The following is a 16,053-nucleotide window of genomic DNA, read 5'->3' on the forward strand; positions in this document are numbered from 1 at the left end:
TGCCGAAGGAAGCGAAAGCCAAATCGAAATAATATTCGATACTAATTATGTGAACCTAGAGAGTGAAGTGCTAAAAAAAAGTCTGCGTTTCAAGCTTAAGCTGAGTGTTTAAACCTGAAAATAAATAAAATAAACCAAAAAGAAAGAGAAGGTGTGTGTGTGTGTGGCTTAAAGAATGTTAAACAGTTTGTCCAGTTTTGGTAAGAATTTGGTGTGCTCATTAATATTAAATTATGTAGTGCAAATACTTTAAATAAAATATGTGTTTAAAATAAAGAAGCAAATTTTAAACATTAGAAAACCAGAGAAATTTGTTATACATTCCAATTTTTGTTTAGTTTTTATATAGATGTAAAAACTAATTTTATTTTAAAGGTCAAGATTTAAAGGGGATGCATATAATTTTATTTCCTTTTTTTTTTTGAATATTTATTATTATAAGAGATTTACCTTTTAGTAAAGACAAAAATACAAAAAAACCCAAAAATATTTTAAGATGTTTTCATGTTCCCTTAAAGCGTATCCTTAAATACACAGTTTGTATAAAAAAAAAGTAGATAAATAAATGAAATGTGTGCAGCGAAGAATGCAAACTAGTTGGTCTGGTTTCTGGTAAAGTTCAGTCTACGAATATGTGTTTCATATGCAGATTTTTGCTCGCCAGAGTCATAATATTGAGCAATTGATGAGGGCGCGTTTAGCTTTGGCTGTGTGGCATTCGCCTCATTAATATGCGGCAGGCGACACAACACCCGGACTCCCTCCCTACCCCCTAGTGTCCTCGGCACCTCTCCATCTCCTAAAACACACAGACACTGACAGAGACACACATTTTGACAACCCTGCCACCCCTCTTGTGCATGTGTGGGTCTGTGTTTTGTCTCGTCCTCATCTGCATTCGTCCCGAAATGAGTATGAGTATGAGAATGGGAATGGGTATGGGTGTTTGGGTGAGGTATCCTATAACCGACTGAGCAGCATCCTGGCTGCTGATGATAATGTTGATTCCTGCCTTCCGCTACAATTTGCTTTGAACTTTATCCGCCCAGCAGTCCCGCCCCTGGAGCAATCCGTAAACCCAAATTGAACCCAAACTCCGGCTCACATTTCTCTTGCAGCTTTTGTTGTGGCTATTATAAATGCCAGTTACCTTTTCTTCGGCTCGTTTTTTGTTTCAACCAGGACAAAGTGTTTATGGGGCTGTCGGTCAAGTCGGTCTCTGGCACTTTGTCTAGTTGAAATTTTGCGGCTTCCAGCTGGAATCTCTCATAAAATGCTTCGAATTGTGGTTGCAAACACTTTAAATGTCCGGATTTGGAAAACTAAGCTCAGAATGAGTGTCATGGAATGAAGAAGATAGGCAGCAAGAATTTTCTTTTACATAAAGTAAGAGAATTTTGGAAAAACTATGCTGTAAATCATGTTGTGTTGGTACTATATTTCTTGAGAAATATTTAGAAATTAAAATAAATTAAATTAAACCTCATTCAATTAACTACTTCTTTTTAATTTCAAACTCTTCTGCCCATTATTTGGACATCTGTTAAAAGGCCATTCCTTCTCTGATTACTTGTGGCATTTCGTAACATAATTCGATTTATTTCGGGTCAAAATTTGGGCTTCATTTGGTTCTTACGCCTGCAATTGGCCTAACTCAAGCATAAATTATGCATACAAAAAAAGGAGAGGAAAATAAAAAAGAAAACAATAAAAGGAAGCCCTGAAAGGGAGAGCGTAGGTCGAGACAAATCAAACAAATGGCAAGAAACATGAAAATGTTGTAAAATAATTTCAATTCATTCGCATGACATTTCGCATGCCTTTGGGCCCTAATGTTAGCCGGTTGTCATTGTGTGTATGTGTGTGTGTGTGCTGGTGCGGTTTATTGTTGCTGCTGCTGCTTTTCCGGTCCTCGAAAAATTCCATAGAAATATTCTGTTTCTGTTCGGTTTCGCTTGTTTACGGCCAAACACAGGACGCCAGGAGAAAAGAGAAAATGAAAGCACACAGTGCACATCCTTGTTTAAATTTTATTTTCTTTTTTTTTTTCGCCACTCGCTTCCTTTTGTATTTCTAATTTTGGCTTTATTTCGCCATATGAGTCGCATTCTGCCAGCGGCAATTTATTTAATTTGTGCCAGATGAGGATCTTATTTTGAGTTATTTGGAAATAAACCAATAGCAATATTGATAGAATATTTATAAATATTAAAAAATTAAAAACAAGTGTGTGCTTAAATAATATAAATTATATATTTGATGGCTTGCTGGTTGTAGGATAAGAAAAAACAAGAAAGGAAGCTAACTTCGGCACGCCGAAGTTTGTATACCCTTGCAGATTGGTTTTCATATTTATATTATAAATTATAATGCCGAAAACAGACACTAAACGGAGTTTCATAACATTTTACCTATACTTAATATGTTTACAGTTTGACAGTTACAGTTATACATTCCCAGCTTTACATTATCTCTACATCTACGGATCACTTATATGGCAGCTATATTATATAGTTCTCCGATTTTCATAATATTGTTACCAAAATTCTGAAATAATACTAAAAGCTCATGTCTCAAAGTAGATGAAAATACGTTGAAAAACAAAGAAGTTATAATTTTTTCTATCGCTTTCCCTATCGTTCCTATGGCAGCTATAAGATATAGTCGTCCGATTTTCATTAAATTTATACCAAAATTTTGAAATAATACCAGAAGCTCATGTCTCAAAGTAGATGAAAATACGTTGAAAAAGAACGAAGTTATAATTTTTTCTATTACCTTCCCTATCGTTCCTATGGCAGCTATAAGATATAGTGGTCCGATTTTCATAAAATTTTTACCAAAATTCAAAAGTAATATATAATGGCCATGTCTTAAAAATTGTGCAAAAATGTTAAAAAACATCCAAGTTATAATTTTTTTTCTAAAAATTTATCGAACAGCTATATGATATAGTCGTCCGATCCGGCCCGTTCCGACATATATAGCAGTGAGAGTATATAGAAGACTATATGTAAAGTTTCATTCAGATAGCTTTAAAACTGAGGGACTAGTTTGCGTAGAAACGGACAGACGGACAGACGGACAGACGGACGGACAGACGGACAGACGGACGGACAGACGGACATGGCTAGATCGACTCGGCTGGTGATGCTGATCAATAATATATATACTTTATAGGGTCGGAAACGTCTCCTTCACTGCGTTGCAAACTTCTGACTGAAATTATAATACCCTGCAAGGGTATAATGAATAAAATAATATTTGATGCTAAATGAAAACTATTTAATCCGCTTTTTTAGTGCTTCATGCAGCTTATTTTCTTTTTGAACTCATACAATTGCGAGAAACAAAAAATTTGATTATTTATATGCATTTAAATTAATATTATTAATAACAGATTGGAAAATGTTCCATCACTTTTCTATAAATAAACTCCTTCTTAGAGCTGAGCTTCTAGGAAATTATTTGCCTGCTCCTCCTTCACTTTAGGGGCTTTGTGTGGCCCTGGAATCAGCTGCTATTACCAGAACCCTAATGATATGTTTTATTTCTTATTATCCTCGTACAATTGACTTAGCATAAGCTAGAAAAATTTCCAGTATGGCCTCGAGCAACTTGCGCATTATGGTGGAAACCTTATCATCACACCGGGAGGCGGCATTCCCCACGAACCAGAACCACACAACCAATCCTCTAAGGAATCCGCCAACTCCCCAAGACGGAAAAATTTCTGAAGTGGGCGGCGTGGGTGTAATTCGCATTGACTGTTTGCTACAATTCGCTAGTGAATGGAATTTAGAGCTGAATGAGAGGCGAATGAAAGGGAGTTGGGCCGAGAGCTTGGCTGGGGGTTTGATTATAAATAACGTAAAGAGCACATGAATGCATTTTGATTGTCTGCTGTAGTTTACGGCACGTTTCCTTTATTTTTTCTGCTGCTACTCCTGCACCGGCTCCTCCTGGTTCGGGCTTGGGTTCTGGAGTTGTGAGGAAAACGGAAAATGAAAGACGACAAACTCGCAGGGTGATATCTAGGGGGCGGGAGGAACTGCTCAGCGGGGCGATGGGGGCCGACTTCCTTAAATGGTGCACTAATGTAGAAAAGAAAAGCATTTTTTATATTTATTTGCTTGCCACTTTGCATGGAAATTCCAACTGCAACGAGGACATCGCATTTCCTTACTGCAATTTTCCAACGCGCGCGCTCCGGTTTCTTCGTCACAACCTCACCCCCATTTTCCTTATTTTTCCCATACTTCCTTTTTCCTCCCGCTTCCTTTTCTTGCCTTCCTTCGTTATTTTCTGTTTTTCTTCTCTCCTTTTTTTTTTTTGAGGCCATGCAAAATAATGTTTCATGTTGCAATAAATGTACGATTCAGTTCGTACCTCCCACCGTCGTCATTCCATACTTCCTCGAAGTATGGAACCTCCCGCGGTTCGTTTCGGAACATCCTTGCACCCATGCATGCCACTCAACAAAAATAAAAAGAAAAATAAATAAAATGCATAAATGAAATAAAGGCAAGCACACACACACATCTACGCATTGCTCATACGCAGCGTTGTACGCAGTTATCCTTGCGCCCATTTCCTGTCCTTTCGACTGTGTCTGCTGGGATTCCGCCGTTCACTTTTCAACAGTAAGGAGCGCAATTTATTAACTTGCCGCGTCATATTTAATATTGTCCGATAGGGTTCAAAATTGTCCAATGCCTTATTAATCAGAGTTCACTTGAAGTAATATTTATCGTTACATTACAACAGTTTTTGGGAGTTTGTCAAGTCTAATAAAGTTTTAAAAGAAATGAGATGATCACTTAAACTTTAAATAATTTATAAACAAATGTATTTCCTATTAAATCTTAATAAATTTACAAGCAAATGTGTTAAAAGCATTTGGAACACCTAGCAGTTGCCATAGACCAAAAAGCTTTTAGGGGTTTATACTGTTTTATCTTAGCTCTTATGTTTAGACTATTAAAAATTTATCAAAATACATAACAAACAAGAATGGAAACTAACTTCGGGAAGTCGAAATTTGTATACCCTTGCAGTTTGTTATAGGATTATGGCATCTAATCAAAAATCATTCATAACTCTGCCAAAGAATAATCAAATTCAATACGGAAAACTTTTCTTTATTAGTTTTTAATGTGCTAATAAATCTGCATACTGGATTTTAGTATTTTAAGAAATAAATTTTTTGTTAATTTTTGACAATTTTAACGATGTAACCCCTTATAAAATTTTGGAAAAATTATAATTTTACATATTTTTTCCAACATGTCTAGAAAGACTCGTCTGTTAATGCTGATCGAAAATATATAAGGTTTATGGGGTCGAAAATGGCTCCTTCACTACTTTGCAAGCTTTTTCCTAAAATTATAATACCCTGCAAGAGTATAAAAATAATGATAAATTTTAACATTTTCTGGAAAAAATAACATTTACAAATACATATACAAATCCTATTAGAAATTATTAATTTTTAGAACACACTTTATTATTAATATTATTTTTATATTATTTCATCCAACATAATTCATATATTTTATCCAACTATTCACTATTTTATTCCCTTTTAAAATAGTCCCAGTCGATCTTTGATTTAACTCCATTTAATTTCATCCTTGTTTCACTTTATTTTGCCCTGCCAGAGCTGTTGAACTTAAGGGGGGATATACATGTAAACCAAAATTTTTTTTTTGAAAATTTTTTTTTTGTTTAAAAAATAGTTTATTGCTTAAAGAATATACTGTGTAAGTTTGATCATCGAATTCCAACTTGAAGTGCCTCAAATTAAGTATGCAAGCAAAGTATACAAGTGTTAACGTGGGCGCATCAAAAACTTTAAACGTCTTTTTCTCAGCTTTAAATTTGTGCATTTTTACCTATTCTATGGACACGATTCACAAAAAACTACGTAAGATATCAGAGTGAATCAAATTTTATTATGATCCGCATGAAATTATCTTCTATTTGAACCTACATGGTTGTTATAAAACTGAGTATTACTATTTTTTAATAGGGTGGGAAGTGAAAACTGATCACCTGAAAATGGCATTTTTTCCTTCAAATCAAAATTAAATTTTTTTTGTCTTGAATTCTTTTTGGTTTTTTAGGTTCAAATAGAAGATACAGGTGTAATGAATACAAACAAATTTAGTTTACGGATTTTGGACAGGAATTACGAGCTCTATCGTGTCCATAGCACGGCAACTCAAAGCTCGAGGCGCTACGGCATATGTTCCATAAATCCGCCATTTTGTAAAATATTGTTTATAACTATATTTTTTTTATCATCTCTGATTCTACTTTTAACTATATCCAAAGTTTCTCGACGATTGCTTGACTATTTCTTATAAAAAAAATTCACGAAAAATGGCAAAATTTTGACCGCTTACATGTATATCCCCCCTTAATTAAATATACCATGTTGTGGCTCTTAATTTCGGTTTGCATGCCGCTTGTTTTGAGGCATCAATGTTTAATGAAGCGCCAAACGTTTTCGATTTCACAGACCCGGCTTTTGTTTGTCGTCCTTGCCGTCGTCCTTTCCCCTTTACCGCCATGTTAACCCAACTGGGTCTAATTTGGACCGCTCGCTCCGCCTTGGTTGTTGTATTAATAATTCGTGCGTTGCGTTTGAGTCACGTTTTGCATGTCGCAAAATATTCGTGGCGCGTTGCCCTTGTCAATGTTGTCATTTCCTGCTCATCGCTGCCTCTGTTGATTTTTGCATAATTTTCCTTTGGCCAGATAGCTTAAGGATTGTACCAAACAACACAATGAAATTGGGGACAGTATTGCAAAGAAAAAAGAGAAGAAAATGGGGAAGCAGAAAATTCGTTTGGACCAAAAATCTATAACCAGAAGCAGAATGGGAAGAAAGGTACAGAGAAAAGTGGAATGGGAATACTTTGAAAGGTTTTTAAGAAATTAAATTGTATTCTGAGTAAATGCTACGATACTTATAGAGTACCTACACTTGTCTTGACTTAGAAGGTTTCTCAGATCAAGTTCAAGTCTTTATATTTTTGATATCTTAATGCTGATACAAATTTCTTCCTGTGTGGAAGCTGTAACACAGTCAGAAGGAGACCAAACAGAGCAGATAAGATATCGCCCAAGTTCTGTATAGTGGAATGTTTTCATTTTGTTCGCAAGCATCAGAGCATGAAAATCAACATGCGAACTCCACTTGCTCCTCGCTCTGGATTCTGGATTCTGGATTCTAGATTTAACTTTTATTTCTTTGTGACCTGCCGAGTGCACACCAACAGTTAACATATGAAAATGAAAAAAGAAACTCACGCATAAAAATGTAGAAATATAAATAAGAACAAGTGTTAACATAATCTTGGTAAATATACATTATTTGGTTTATTCAGTGTGTAAAGCTGATTTCGTATAGTCACTCCTTGTTATTTTTAAATCAAATAAATGAAATCGTAGAATTCATTCGTAAAGCTTCGATCTACAGCAATAAATCCATGGCATTCCCTTAGAACCAAACCGAATTTCTTTGCATTTTTATTTGCTCAGTTTACCATTTCATTTTGGCCATTACGATGCTCGACTTTGTGGCCGACTTTGCCGTTAAAAACTATTAAAGTTGTTGAGCTCACTTTCCCTGTTTTGGGCTAAAACTTTAATTTCACTTTCTGGGACAAAGAATATATAAATATTTGCGTACTTGGCCCCCTTTTGGGGCAACGCAAATAGGGCTTCAATTTCTTGGGGAAATATTTAGAACTTTGCTCCCCCTCTCTTAGCTTTCTGCCACCTGCCAGGCTCAGGCCGAACTTTATGTCGTATGCGAATATAAAAACAACTTTAGTATACCAACTACCAAAATAAAATCGTATGGATAACGTATTTTCCACGCAGAACTTTTTTACCGTACAGCAGGGGAAACTATTTAAATTTTCTGCGATTTCTTTTTTGGGTTTCGGTGACTAAAAAAAATAAATGGAGAGGACACTTTGCTATAAATAATTTTGCATTTTTGTTGTGCATTTTATGCATTTTGTGCGCGATTTCGATTTGAAGTTGGGCTCTGAAATAAATATGAAAAGTTTTATTTATCTTTGTGGGGTGGAAAAGTCGGGAAAAAAGTGGGCGTGTTCGGTCTACGCCATTGGCTTTTGGGGCTTAGATTTGGTTTGGGGTTTTGAGCTGGTGGCTGGGACAGGGACTGGGACTGGGGTTATTTGGTAGCACCGCCGTGGGCGTTATATTTATGACATTTGTTTGCCAACAACTTTCAATAGCTCAATCACGCCACCCGCACATGCAATGGGCCAAGTCACCGCCCCCTCCGTTGAACCAGAACACGTTGGGAATCAACGACATCTTAAAACAAACACAAAAGTTTGGGCTTAAGGTTGTTTTAATTTCCTTGAGTACATTAAATTCGAAATTTAATCTAGAGATTAAAAATAAATCAATTAATTTCCCCTTGAAATGTAACTCCATCTCCTGTCTCTATTACTTTTCCAGCTAGAAGACGGAACATATTCAATGTGAGTGCTGCCGGCTGTGTGCTCTTCCACTAGAGCTCCGCGCCACTCGGTGGCAATGAAATCGCGGAAGCTGCCGAAGGGCTTCGTGCTTTGTGGCCTCAACTGTTTGACCTTCGTCTACTTTCCGCTCGTCCTGCCCATCCTGCGATGCTCGGCCGGAGCGGCAACGGGCGGCTCGGGTGCGTCCGGCGGTGGCTCAAAGACCGCCGACGACTTCGACTACCGGATGCAGCGAGTGCGAAATGTGCTCAAGGAAGTGCCGCTGATCGACGGACACAACGATTTGCCGTGGAATATACGCAAGTTCCTGAAGAACCAGCTGAAAGACTTTCACTTTGGCGGGGATCTGCGGGAGCTGGCTCCCTGGTCCTCGAGTGCCTGGAGCCACACGGATCTGCGTCGTTTGAAGGAGGGCATGGTGTCCGCCCAGTTCTGGTCGGCCTATGCCCCCTGCTCGTCCCAGCATCTGGACGCTGTACAGCTGACGCTGGAGCAGATCGATCTGATCCGGCGACTAGTTCAGCTGTATCCGCATCACATGGCCCTGATTACCACCGCCTCGGGCATCGAGCAGACTCACCGGACGGGCAAGATCGCCAGCCTGATTGGGGTGGAGGGCGGTCATGCCATCGGCACCAGTCTGAGTGTCCTGAGGATGTTCTATCAGCTGGGCGCCAGATACTTGACTCTCACACACACCTGCAATACACCTTGGTAAGGGGCTAAAAGATGAGATTTCCTTTCAGAAATATATTATTAAATTTTCCTATTAAAGGGCGGACTGCTGCAAAGTTGACGAACCGGGGAAGTACCCGCACATAGGCGGGCTCTCGCAGTTCGGCAAGGTAAGTGTGCCGTTTCTCCTTTGACATACAAGGATAATGTCTCTAATAAATCCACAACGACTCGGGCAGCTGGTGGTCAAGGAGATGAACCGGCTGGGCATGATTGTTGATCTGTCGCACGTGTCGGTGCCCACGATGCTGGACGCTTTGGCGGCGTCGCGGGCGCCGCTCATCTTCTCGCACTCCTCGGCGCACGCCATCTGCAACAGCTCCAGGAACGTTCCCGATCATGTCCTGCAGCGCATTGTGAGTAGAAGTCCATTATGGTCGCATTAATCCAGCGGTAGCATTAATCCAAATCCCCCGCTACACCTCTGGCCACATCCATTGCAGGCAATAAACGGCGGTCTGGTTATGGTGGCCTTTTATCCGCATTTCGTCAGCTGCTCGGGACAGGCGACACTGCACGATGTTGTGGGTAGGTTCAGGGTTCACTGGGTGCGCCGGGTGCAGGGCTCTCTGAGTGATTAATCTTTAAACTTGTGCTTTTTGGCCCACGTCCACCCCGCAGCGCATATCAACCACATAAGGGAGGTGGCCGGCATCGATCATGTGGGCATCGGAGCTGGCTACGACGGAGTCAACTTGTAAGTACGGGCCAAAGGACCTTCGACTGTGCACTCCGCACGCCGCATGCAGCTTCAATTACATTTCATTTCATTTGGCAAATTATGGTCTCTCTTTCGTCCTTTTTCGTTCTCGCCTTCCTCCCTCTCTCTCTCTTTGCCGCTTCTCCACTTAAGAGTGCCCAAAGGACTGGAGGATGTGTCCAAATATCCGCATCTTTTTGCTGCCCTGCTCGAGTCTGATAAATGGTCAGAGGAGGATATTGCCAAGTTGGCTGGCAAGAATCTAATACGTGTATTCAAGGAAGTCGAAGCGGTGAGTCCACGGCAAAAAACACACAGAAATTGCTCACTTTTCTCTGGCATTTCTCTATTGTTCAATGTTCTGCCCCTGAAGTATGCTTAGGTGCTCTCGCAACGGGTATTGCCTTACCAGTTCGAATTTGAAACTTTTTGCTAGAAACGAAAAACACAGCAGAGGGTAAAATAATCCCAGTTAAAATCTGAAGTCTACAGAGATATAACATAAGTATATTTTTAAGCTAAAAAGTGCATTTCTTTATTATTAAGTAATTTCTTTAAAAATTTTAGGTTTCTAAACACTCCTTGTGTCACTTCAAATATTTATTTTAACTCCCTAAAGCTTCCTCTAAGACCTGCGACTTTCAAGGGTATTAAATATTTAGTCCTTACCTTATTAGTCTGTATTTTTTCTTGGTGTTAGGCGCGTACCTGACCGACTTAAAGACGAAGCCAGTGCCGGGAACTGAACACACATTTCTTAGCAAACAAACAAAGAAGTTGAAAAAGAAGGACATTGCTTTGGTCTCCGCTCACTCGGTCCCGGTTGTTATTGCAGTTGGAAAATTCCTTTCGCAAGGATAAAAGGAATAATGTGGCTTTGCAATGGAATTTGCACATACTTGGAGTGGAAGCCAGAGGAGGAAAATGGCAAAAATGGGAGTAGAAGTGGGAGAACAGGCAAGGCAGGACCACTGGCAGGACATTGGCTTGACGTCGAAAAGACGCAAGTTGTGAAATAATTTTAAAAGGATTTTCAAATGCTTATTCCGATATTTATACACGAGCCTGACCAGCAGCAGCAACTGAAGCAACAGCTCCAGCGCCAGCTCAAGCTCCAGTTCCTCCTCTAGTTTAGCAGTTTGTTTGCAGCATGCGGTCAGCTTGTTTGCCGTCCCAGCTCTCGGATTGGATACAGACAGAATTTAGAGCGGGGATAGTAGTGTTCGGCTGCCGTCTATGTCTGGGCACTCCAAGCTCAAGCAGCATTCAATTTGGATCAATACGGGATACGCCACGGCCAGAGGCAGAGCCCCTCTTGGAGGAAGTTACTCCTCGGCATTGAACGGCACTCGAGCGGAGGCTAGTACCATTCAAAGGCTAGCAAGTGGGTTTGTTTTTCAGTCCAATAGCTGGTTACTCGTAGGGGATGTTGCGATGCTTGAATAGATAGCTGACTAAACGATGCAGCACTCCAACAGGCCCATCAATGGATGGCGGGAGATGTTTCCCCTTTAGGTTGGCAAATTAAATTATCCTTCAAATTAAATAAGAATCTGGCAAAAAAGGAGCATTAAAGGTTACTAATAGAGGGATGATAAGATATATTTTAGTTTTATTCCCAACTATATCGTACTTTAAAATATTTTATAAATATTTATACTTCTTTAATTTTCACCTCAGTAAGGTAGTACCTCAAACCCATTTAAAACAAGATTAGTTCTCTAAATTAAAATAGTTTAATATTATTCCGAGCAACGTAATTTCCTTCTATCGCTGAACCAATTTAAAGATATAATAACAAAAATAAATCTTACGACCCCCTTGAACGCTGTCCGTGGTCGTAGATTTCATTGCTTTTGCTGATTATAAAAACCTCCTCCAACTACAGCCCACTTTGGCCACACCCAGCGCTCACCCCCCCTATCTGACCGCCCTTTCTGGCCAAGTTGAGAAAGAGATGCCGCAGCATTTTTTAATTTAGCTCTTGTCTCTCGCTGACTGAGAGACGACGACGACGAGCCCGGCAAACTTTAATCATATTCTCGAGCTTGCGCCCGGACTTTCTACATTGTAATTAGTTTTAGTTCGGGGTGCATATAAAATACGTAGAAATACTTAATGTCCGCGATTACAGGCGCACTTACCCCATCAGAGCTATGGGAATGGAAATGGGAATGGTAACTACATAAAAGGAGAAGGCTACAAAAGTATTGCCTACTTTGCAGGACGACTGATTAAAATCGCCGAGCTTTTATTGCGCTTTGCACTCAGCAGACAGCCATATATAGAAATGTATATATATCTTTACTGCTGTTTATTACATGGCCATAATGCTCATTAAGAATTGTATTTTAATACGTTTCTGTTTGTTTCTGTACTTTTGTATTTTGCTCCCCTTTATTTTTTGCTGCTGTGTGCGGTAAAAAGTAATTAAAAATGCTACCCAACGCCTTTTATCCTGTTGGCCAAAAGCCCAGAGCGAACAGAGAACTGGAAATTAAGCCAGAACCAACCATATATACTTATCCCAATGACATTTGCTTTTGTTTTGCATCAGGCCAAGTCCCCAGTTCATTGAACCGAACCCAAAATCCCACCCATTTCAGTTCTCAAACCGGCGAAATAAAATACGTTATAGCCTACTTATGGACGTCGCCAGGGCCGGGCTCGTAATGCAATTAAATAATAACGAAAAGCGGGTCAAATGTTCAATTATTAGAAGCTTAATGCTGTTTTGTGCTCGGGATTTTGGGTTGTGTGTACCCTGGGGACTGGTCGCTGCTCCGGTCAGGGCTGTGATAATTAAGCAAGTCATAGAAATTAGGCAAAAGGCCATTTTAATGATTGCCATCTCGCACAAACGCACAGAGCACACACACATATACCAGCACAAAACCAGCTCATACATAATACCCTTTCGAACTGGACACGCACTCGGTCAAAATACAGAGTGGTGTTGTTCCTAAAAACGTTTCCATGAATTTCTAAAGATTTTATAACCCGAGAAAAGGGTTCTAAACAATTTTGAATTAAAAAATATATTTTTAAATTATTATTAAACATTTTTAGTAGAGACTGATTACTACTTAAACTATAAATTTCCATCAATAATCCAAATTCCGCGTCTGCATGACTTCATCAATCCATAAATCACTACTCTAAATGTGTTTTATCTATTTAATGATATCTAAAAAATTTTAAATTTGTGCTTTTTTTATGTTTCTTTTGTCCAGAGTCTTGACACTATTTGCTTTCGATTTTTATCAGTTTTAAATGATTTTTATACATCACATGCATAGGGGAGCTCTGGGTAAATTTATGACCCCTATAAATTTTAAAACGGTTCAAAACTAAGTGCATATCCCAAGCCCCAAAAGAAGTCTTGCTCCGTCCGATCAGATTTAGCAGGCGTAACCGCTTTCGAGAACACATTCCCAAGGACATTAAAGACAACAGCGATGCCCGCAAATTTGTGGGCGTGGGAGGTGGCCAGTGGATCTGCTCCCATAGCCATAGCCCATGAACATGATAATTTTCCCGACGCCAGTTTTTATCTACACAAAGGCAGCCTCGGCTGGGGGGCAAGGAAAAGCCAAGGATTTTGGACTCCTTTACCCCAAACCCCGCACCGCTTGTGTTTGTGTAAATGTATCTTTTATTTTAGCCTTTTATATCTAATGCGAGAGCGAAGAACGGCATTTGGCACGACACATAGCCCAAGTGGCGGCGACGGAGGCTTTGTGAGCCGCGTGAGATGGGATGTGAAATGTCCCCGGCAAATGGCAGCAATTTGTGCGAGACAAATTCATTTAAATATCTTTTTTCCCAGCCTTGTGTGCACTGGGAAATAAAGTAGATACATTTAATATAGAAAGAAATATTGAGTAATTTATAAGTTTCTGTTTTTATAAATAGGATTTTAGTCAAACAAAAAATAATTTAATTGAATTAAAACTTAGCATAAAGAATCTTAAGAGCCTCATGTGACACCTTCTTTTTTTCTTAGTGTATGCATTTTCAAAAAGTGTTTCCGCTGACCTTCTTACAATTGATTTGGCATGGGGTTGCCTTGTAGGAAAATGCGTGACAGAGGAAAGGGGTTTCATTTTCCGCTCCAAACTCTTCATTTATACTGTAACTGTGAACTGGGCTTTCCATTTTCACTGGCGGGTGGGTGGAAAACGCTGCTCAAAGGCCGGAAGAGTCTAGCCAAAAGGCAAAAGGCTCAAAGTTCTCATAGTGGGTCATGCACACAAAGTGCAATGACTGAGTGAAAGCTGACGTTTTATTGTTGTTTGTGTGGCAGGGCGCACATAAAGCCTCATAAAAAAGTCGTAAATTCGATTGTTGTGTGGCAAACAAAACCCAGGAAATGGGACCGGCCGACCTAGGCCTCACCAAAGGCCCCTCCAAAGCCTGGGTCCCTCGTCGCCCCCGCTCAAAAGGTGTTTGGTGTTAAAAACAAAACATTTTCTCTCATTTTATGTTGTTTTGGTTTTTTTTTCTGTGCCCCCTGCCTTTGAATATTTTCCGTTGTGGCGGCATTAAATGTGCTTCAACTTTTGCCAGGAATGGCAGGTCTCTGTTTTGGCATTCAGATTTAAGGTTCCTGTGGCTGCAAAGAGACTCAGACATGCGGAAGAGGTTTCCTTATACTGTTTGCTACTGAAAGCCTGACAAGCTCTTAAAGTCATCAATACCAATTTTTGAAAATGTCTGAATATAGGGAGTCTATGCCATATTTTTAAAGAATTTACATTTTAATAGAAAGTCATGGAACAAGTTTATCGTAGCATAAAATCTTATAAATTCAGCATTATTATGACTTGGTCTCTAATAGCCCTTCTTTGTTATTTACCAAAACTAAAGTCCAAGTCCAATTTCGGGCTAAAACTTATGAACAATATTAATGCCATATGAAGAGTACGCGAGAGAAGTTCCAAGAAATCATTTCTGCATTTGAAAATTCAAACAAAACTTTGGCAATTACGCTAAATAACTTTTGTAAGTTGTGCCAGCTTGGCGTTCGGCGTTATGCAATCAATTTTCATCAATCAAATGCAGCTGTTGACACACCCCCAGAGGCACCCCACACCCACACCCCCACACATGCCTAAATAATTTGCTAATGGTGTTTTAACCAAATGAAATGTGCTCTGATTTATTTGCAGGTGCGCGATCAGATGGAACTTCTGCGAGTGGCACCCATTGATCAGTCAATTCCAGCCGAAGACATTATGGGCAGATCCTATTGTCGTTATCAAGGACCAAGAACGTGATAATTTCTCCATTTGTAAAGTTCATTCCCAACCCATCTCGCATCCATATGCACATATATCCATATACTGTTTCACCCGTGGCATCTCCCGTGGCGAAAATGCGAAAAAATTATGTCAAGCGTACGTGTTGTAAAGTGAAACTTGTTTTAGGTTAATTGACAAAGTTTTTCCTCCTCTCTGCTGCTCTGGTTGTTGTTATTTGTGTATTGTTGCTGTTGCTGTGTATTGTTTGCCAGTGCGTATGTGTGTGTGTGTTGCAAACACACATACACAGAGACACACATATATTGGCACAGGGAAAAAAATGCCGACTTTTTTTCAATCGCTAAAAGTCGAGCAGCTGGCCAGCTGTTGTTGCACCGCAAAAATTTATTCAAGAAAATATTAATAATAAAGATCAAATTTAACTCTATAAGAGTATGAATAATATTCTGAAAAATTCGTAATATTTCCTTTGAAATATAAAAATTTAGAAAATAAAATTTGTAAATTTTTCGACTTTCAAAAATTAATTTTCCCAGTGCCAACAACTTTGTGCGCAGCTGGCATCGCCCATAAACAAATACAAAGTGGCAAGAGGAGGCGCCGCCCACCCACACACACACACACCTCCGTTACCACCCCCCTGAACTCTCCTACCCCGTTTCCTCTTCATCCATAAACTAGCCAACATTGTGTAAATATCATTGCCATGTTTATTTTTATCTCTAGCTCTAGCTCTAAGTCAGGCTAAAAGAGGACAAGCGTAAAAAAAGGAGAACAAAAAATATATATAAATCCATAGCACGAAAAAGCAAGAAAAAGTAAACCC

The 16,053-nt window shown here is 39.4% G+C and overlaps 1 protein-coding gene across 2 annotated transcripts; it reads left to right on the plus strand.

Moving 5' to 3' along the window:
- The first annotated feature begins 149 nt into the window (after positions 1-149).
- Positions 150-15,671, plus strand: LOC108078793 (dipeptidase 1). Of its 2 annotated transcripts, XM_017172859.2 has the most exons (8): positions 150-200; positions 8,506-9,242; positions 9,304-9,373; positions 9,443-9,619; positions 9,707-9,791; positions 9,885-9,960; positions 10,117-10,255; positions 15,135-15,671. In XM_017172859.2, the coding sequence occupies exons 2-8, from the start codon at positions 8,584-8,586 to the stop codon at positions 15,240-15,242; spliced, it is 1,314 nt and encodes a 437-aa protein (XP_017028348.1). In that variant the 5' UTR covers positions 150-200; positions 8,506-8,583; the 3' UTR covers positions 15,243-15,671. The 2 variants fall into 2 exon arrangements, 1 of the variants encoding a protein (XP_017028348.1); XR_001770839.3 differs by lacking the exons at positions 150-200; positions 8,506-9,242; positions 9,304-9,373; ... (2 more) ...; positions 9,885-9,960; positions 10,117-10,255 and adding an exon at positions 14,085-14,408.
- The last annotated feature ends 382 nt before the right edge of the window (positions 15,672-16,053 follow it).

The sequence above is a fragment of the Drosophila kikkawai genome, chromosome 3R, assembly GCF_030179895.1.
Source record: "Drosophila kikkawai strain 14028-0561.14 chromosome 3R, DkikHiC1v2, whole genome shotgun sequence".
In the NCBI taxonomy this organism is placed as follows: domain Eukaryota; kingdom Metazoa; phylum Arthropoda; class Insecta; order Diptera; family Drosophilidae; genus Drosophila; species Drosophila kikkawai.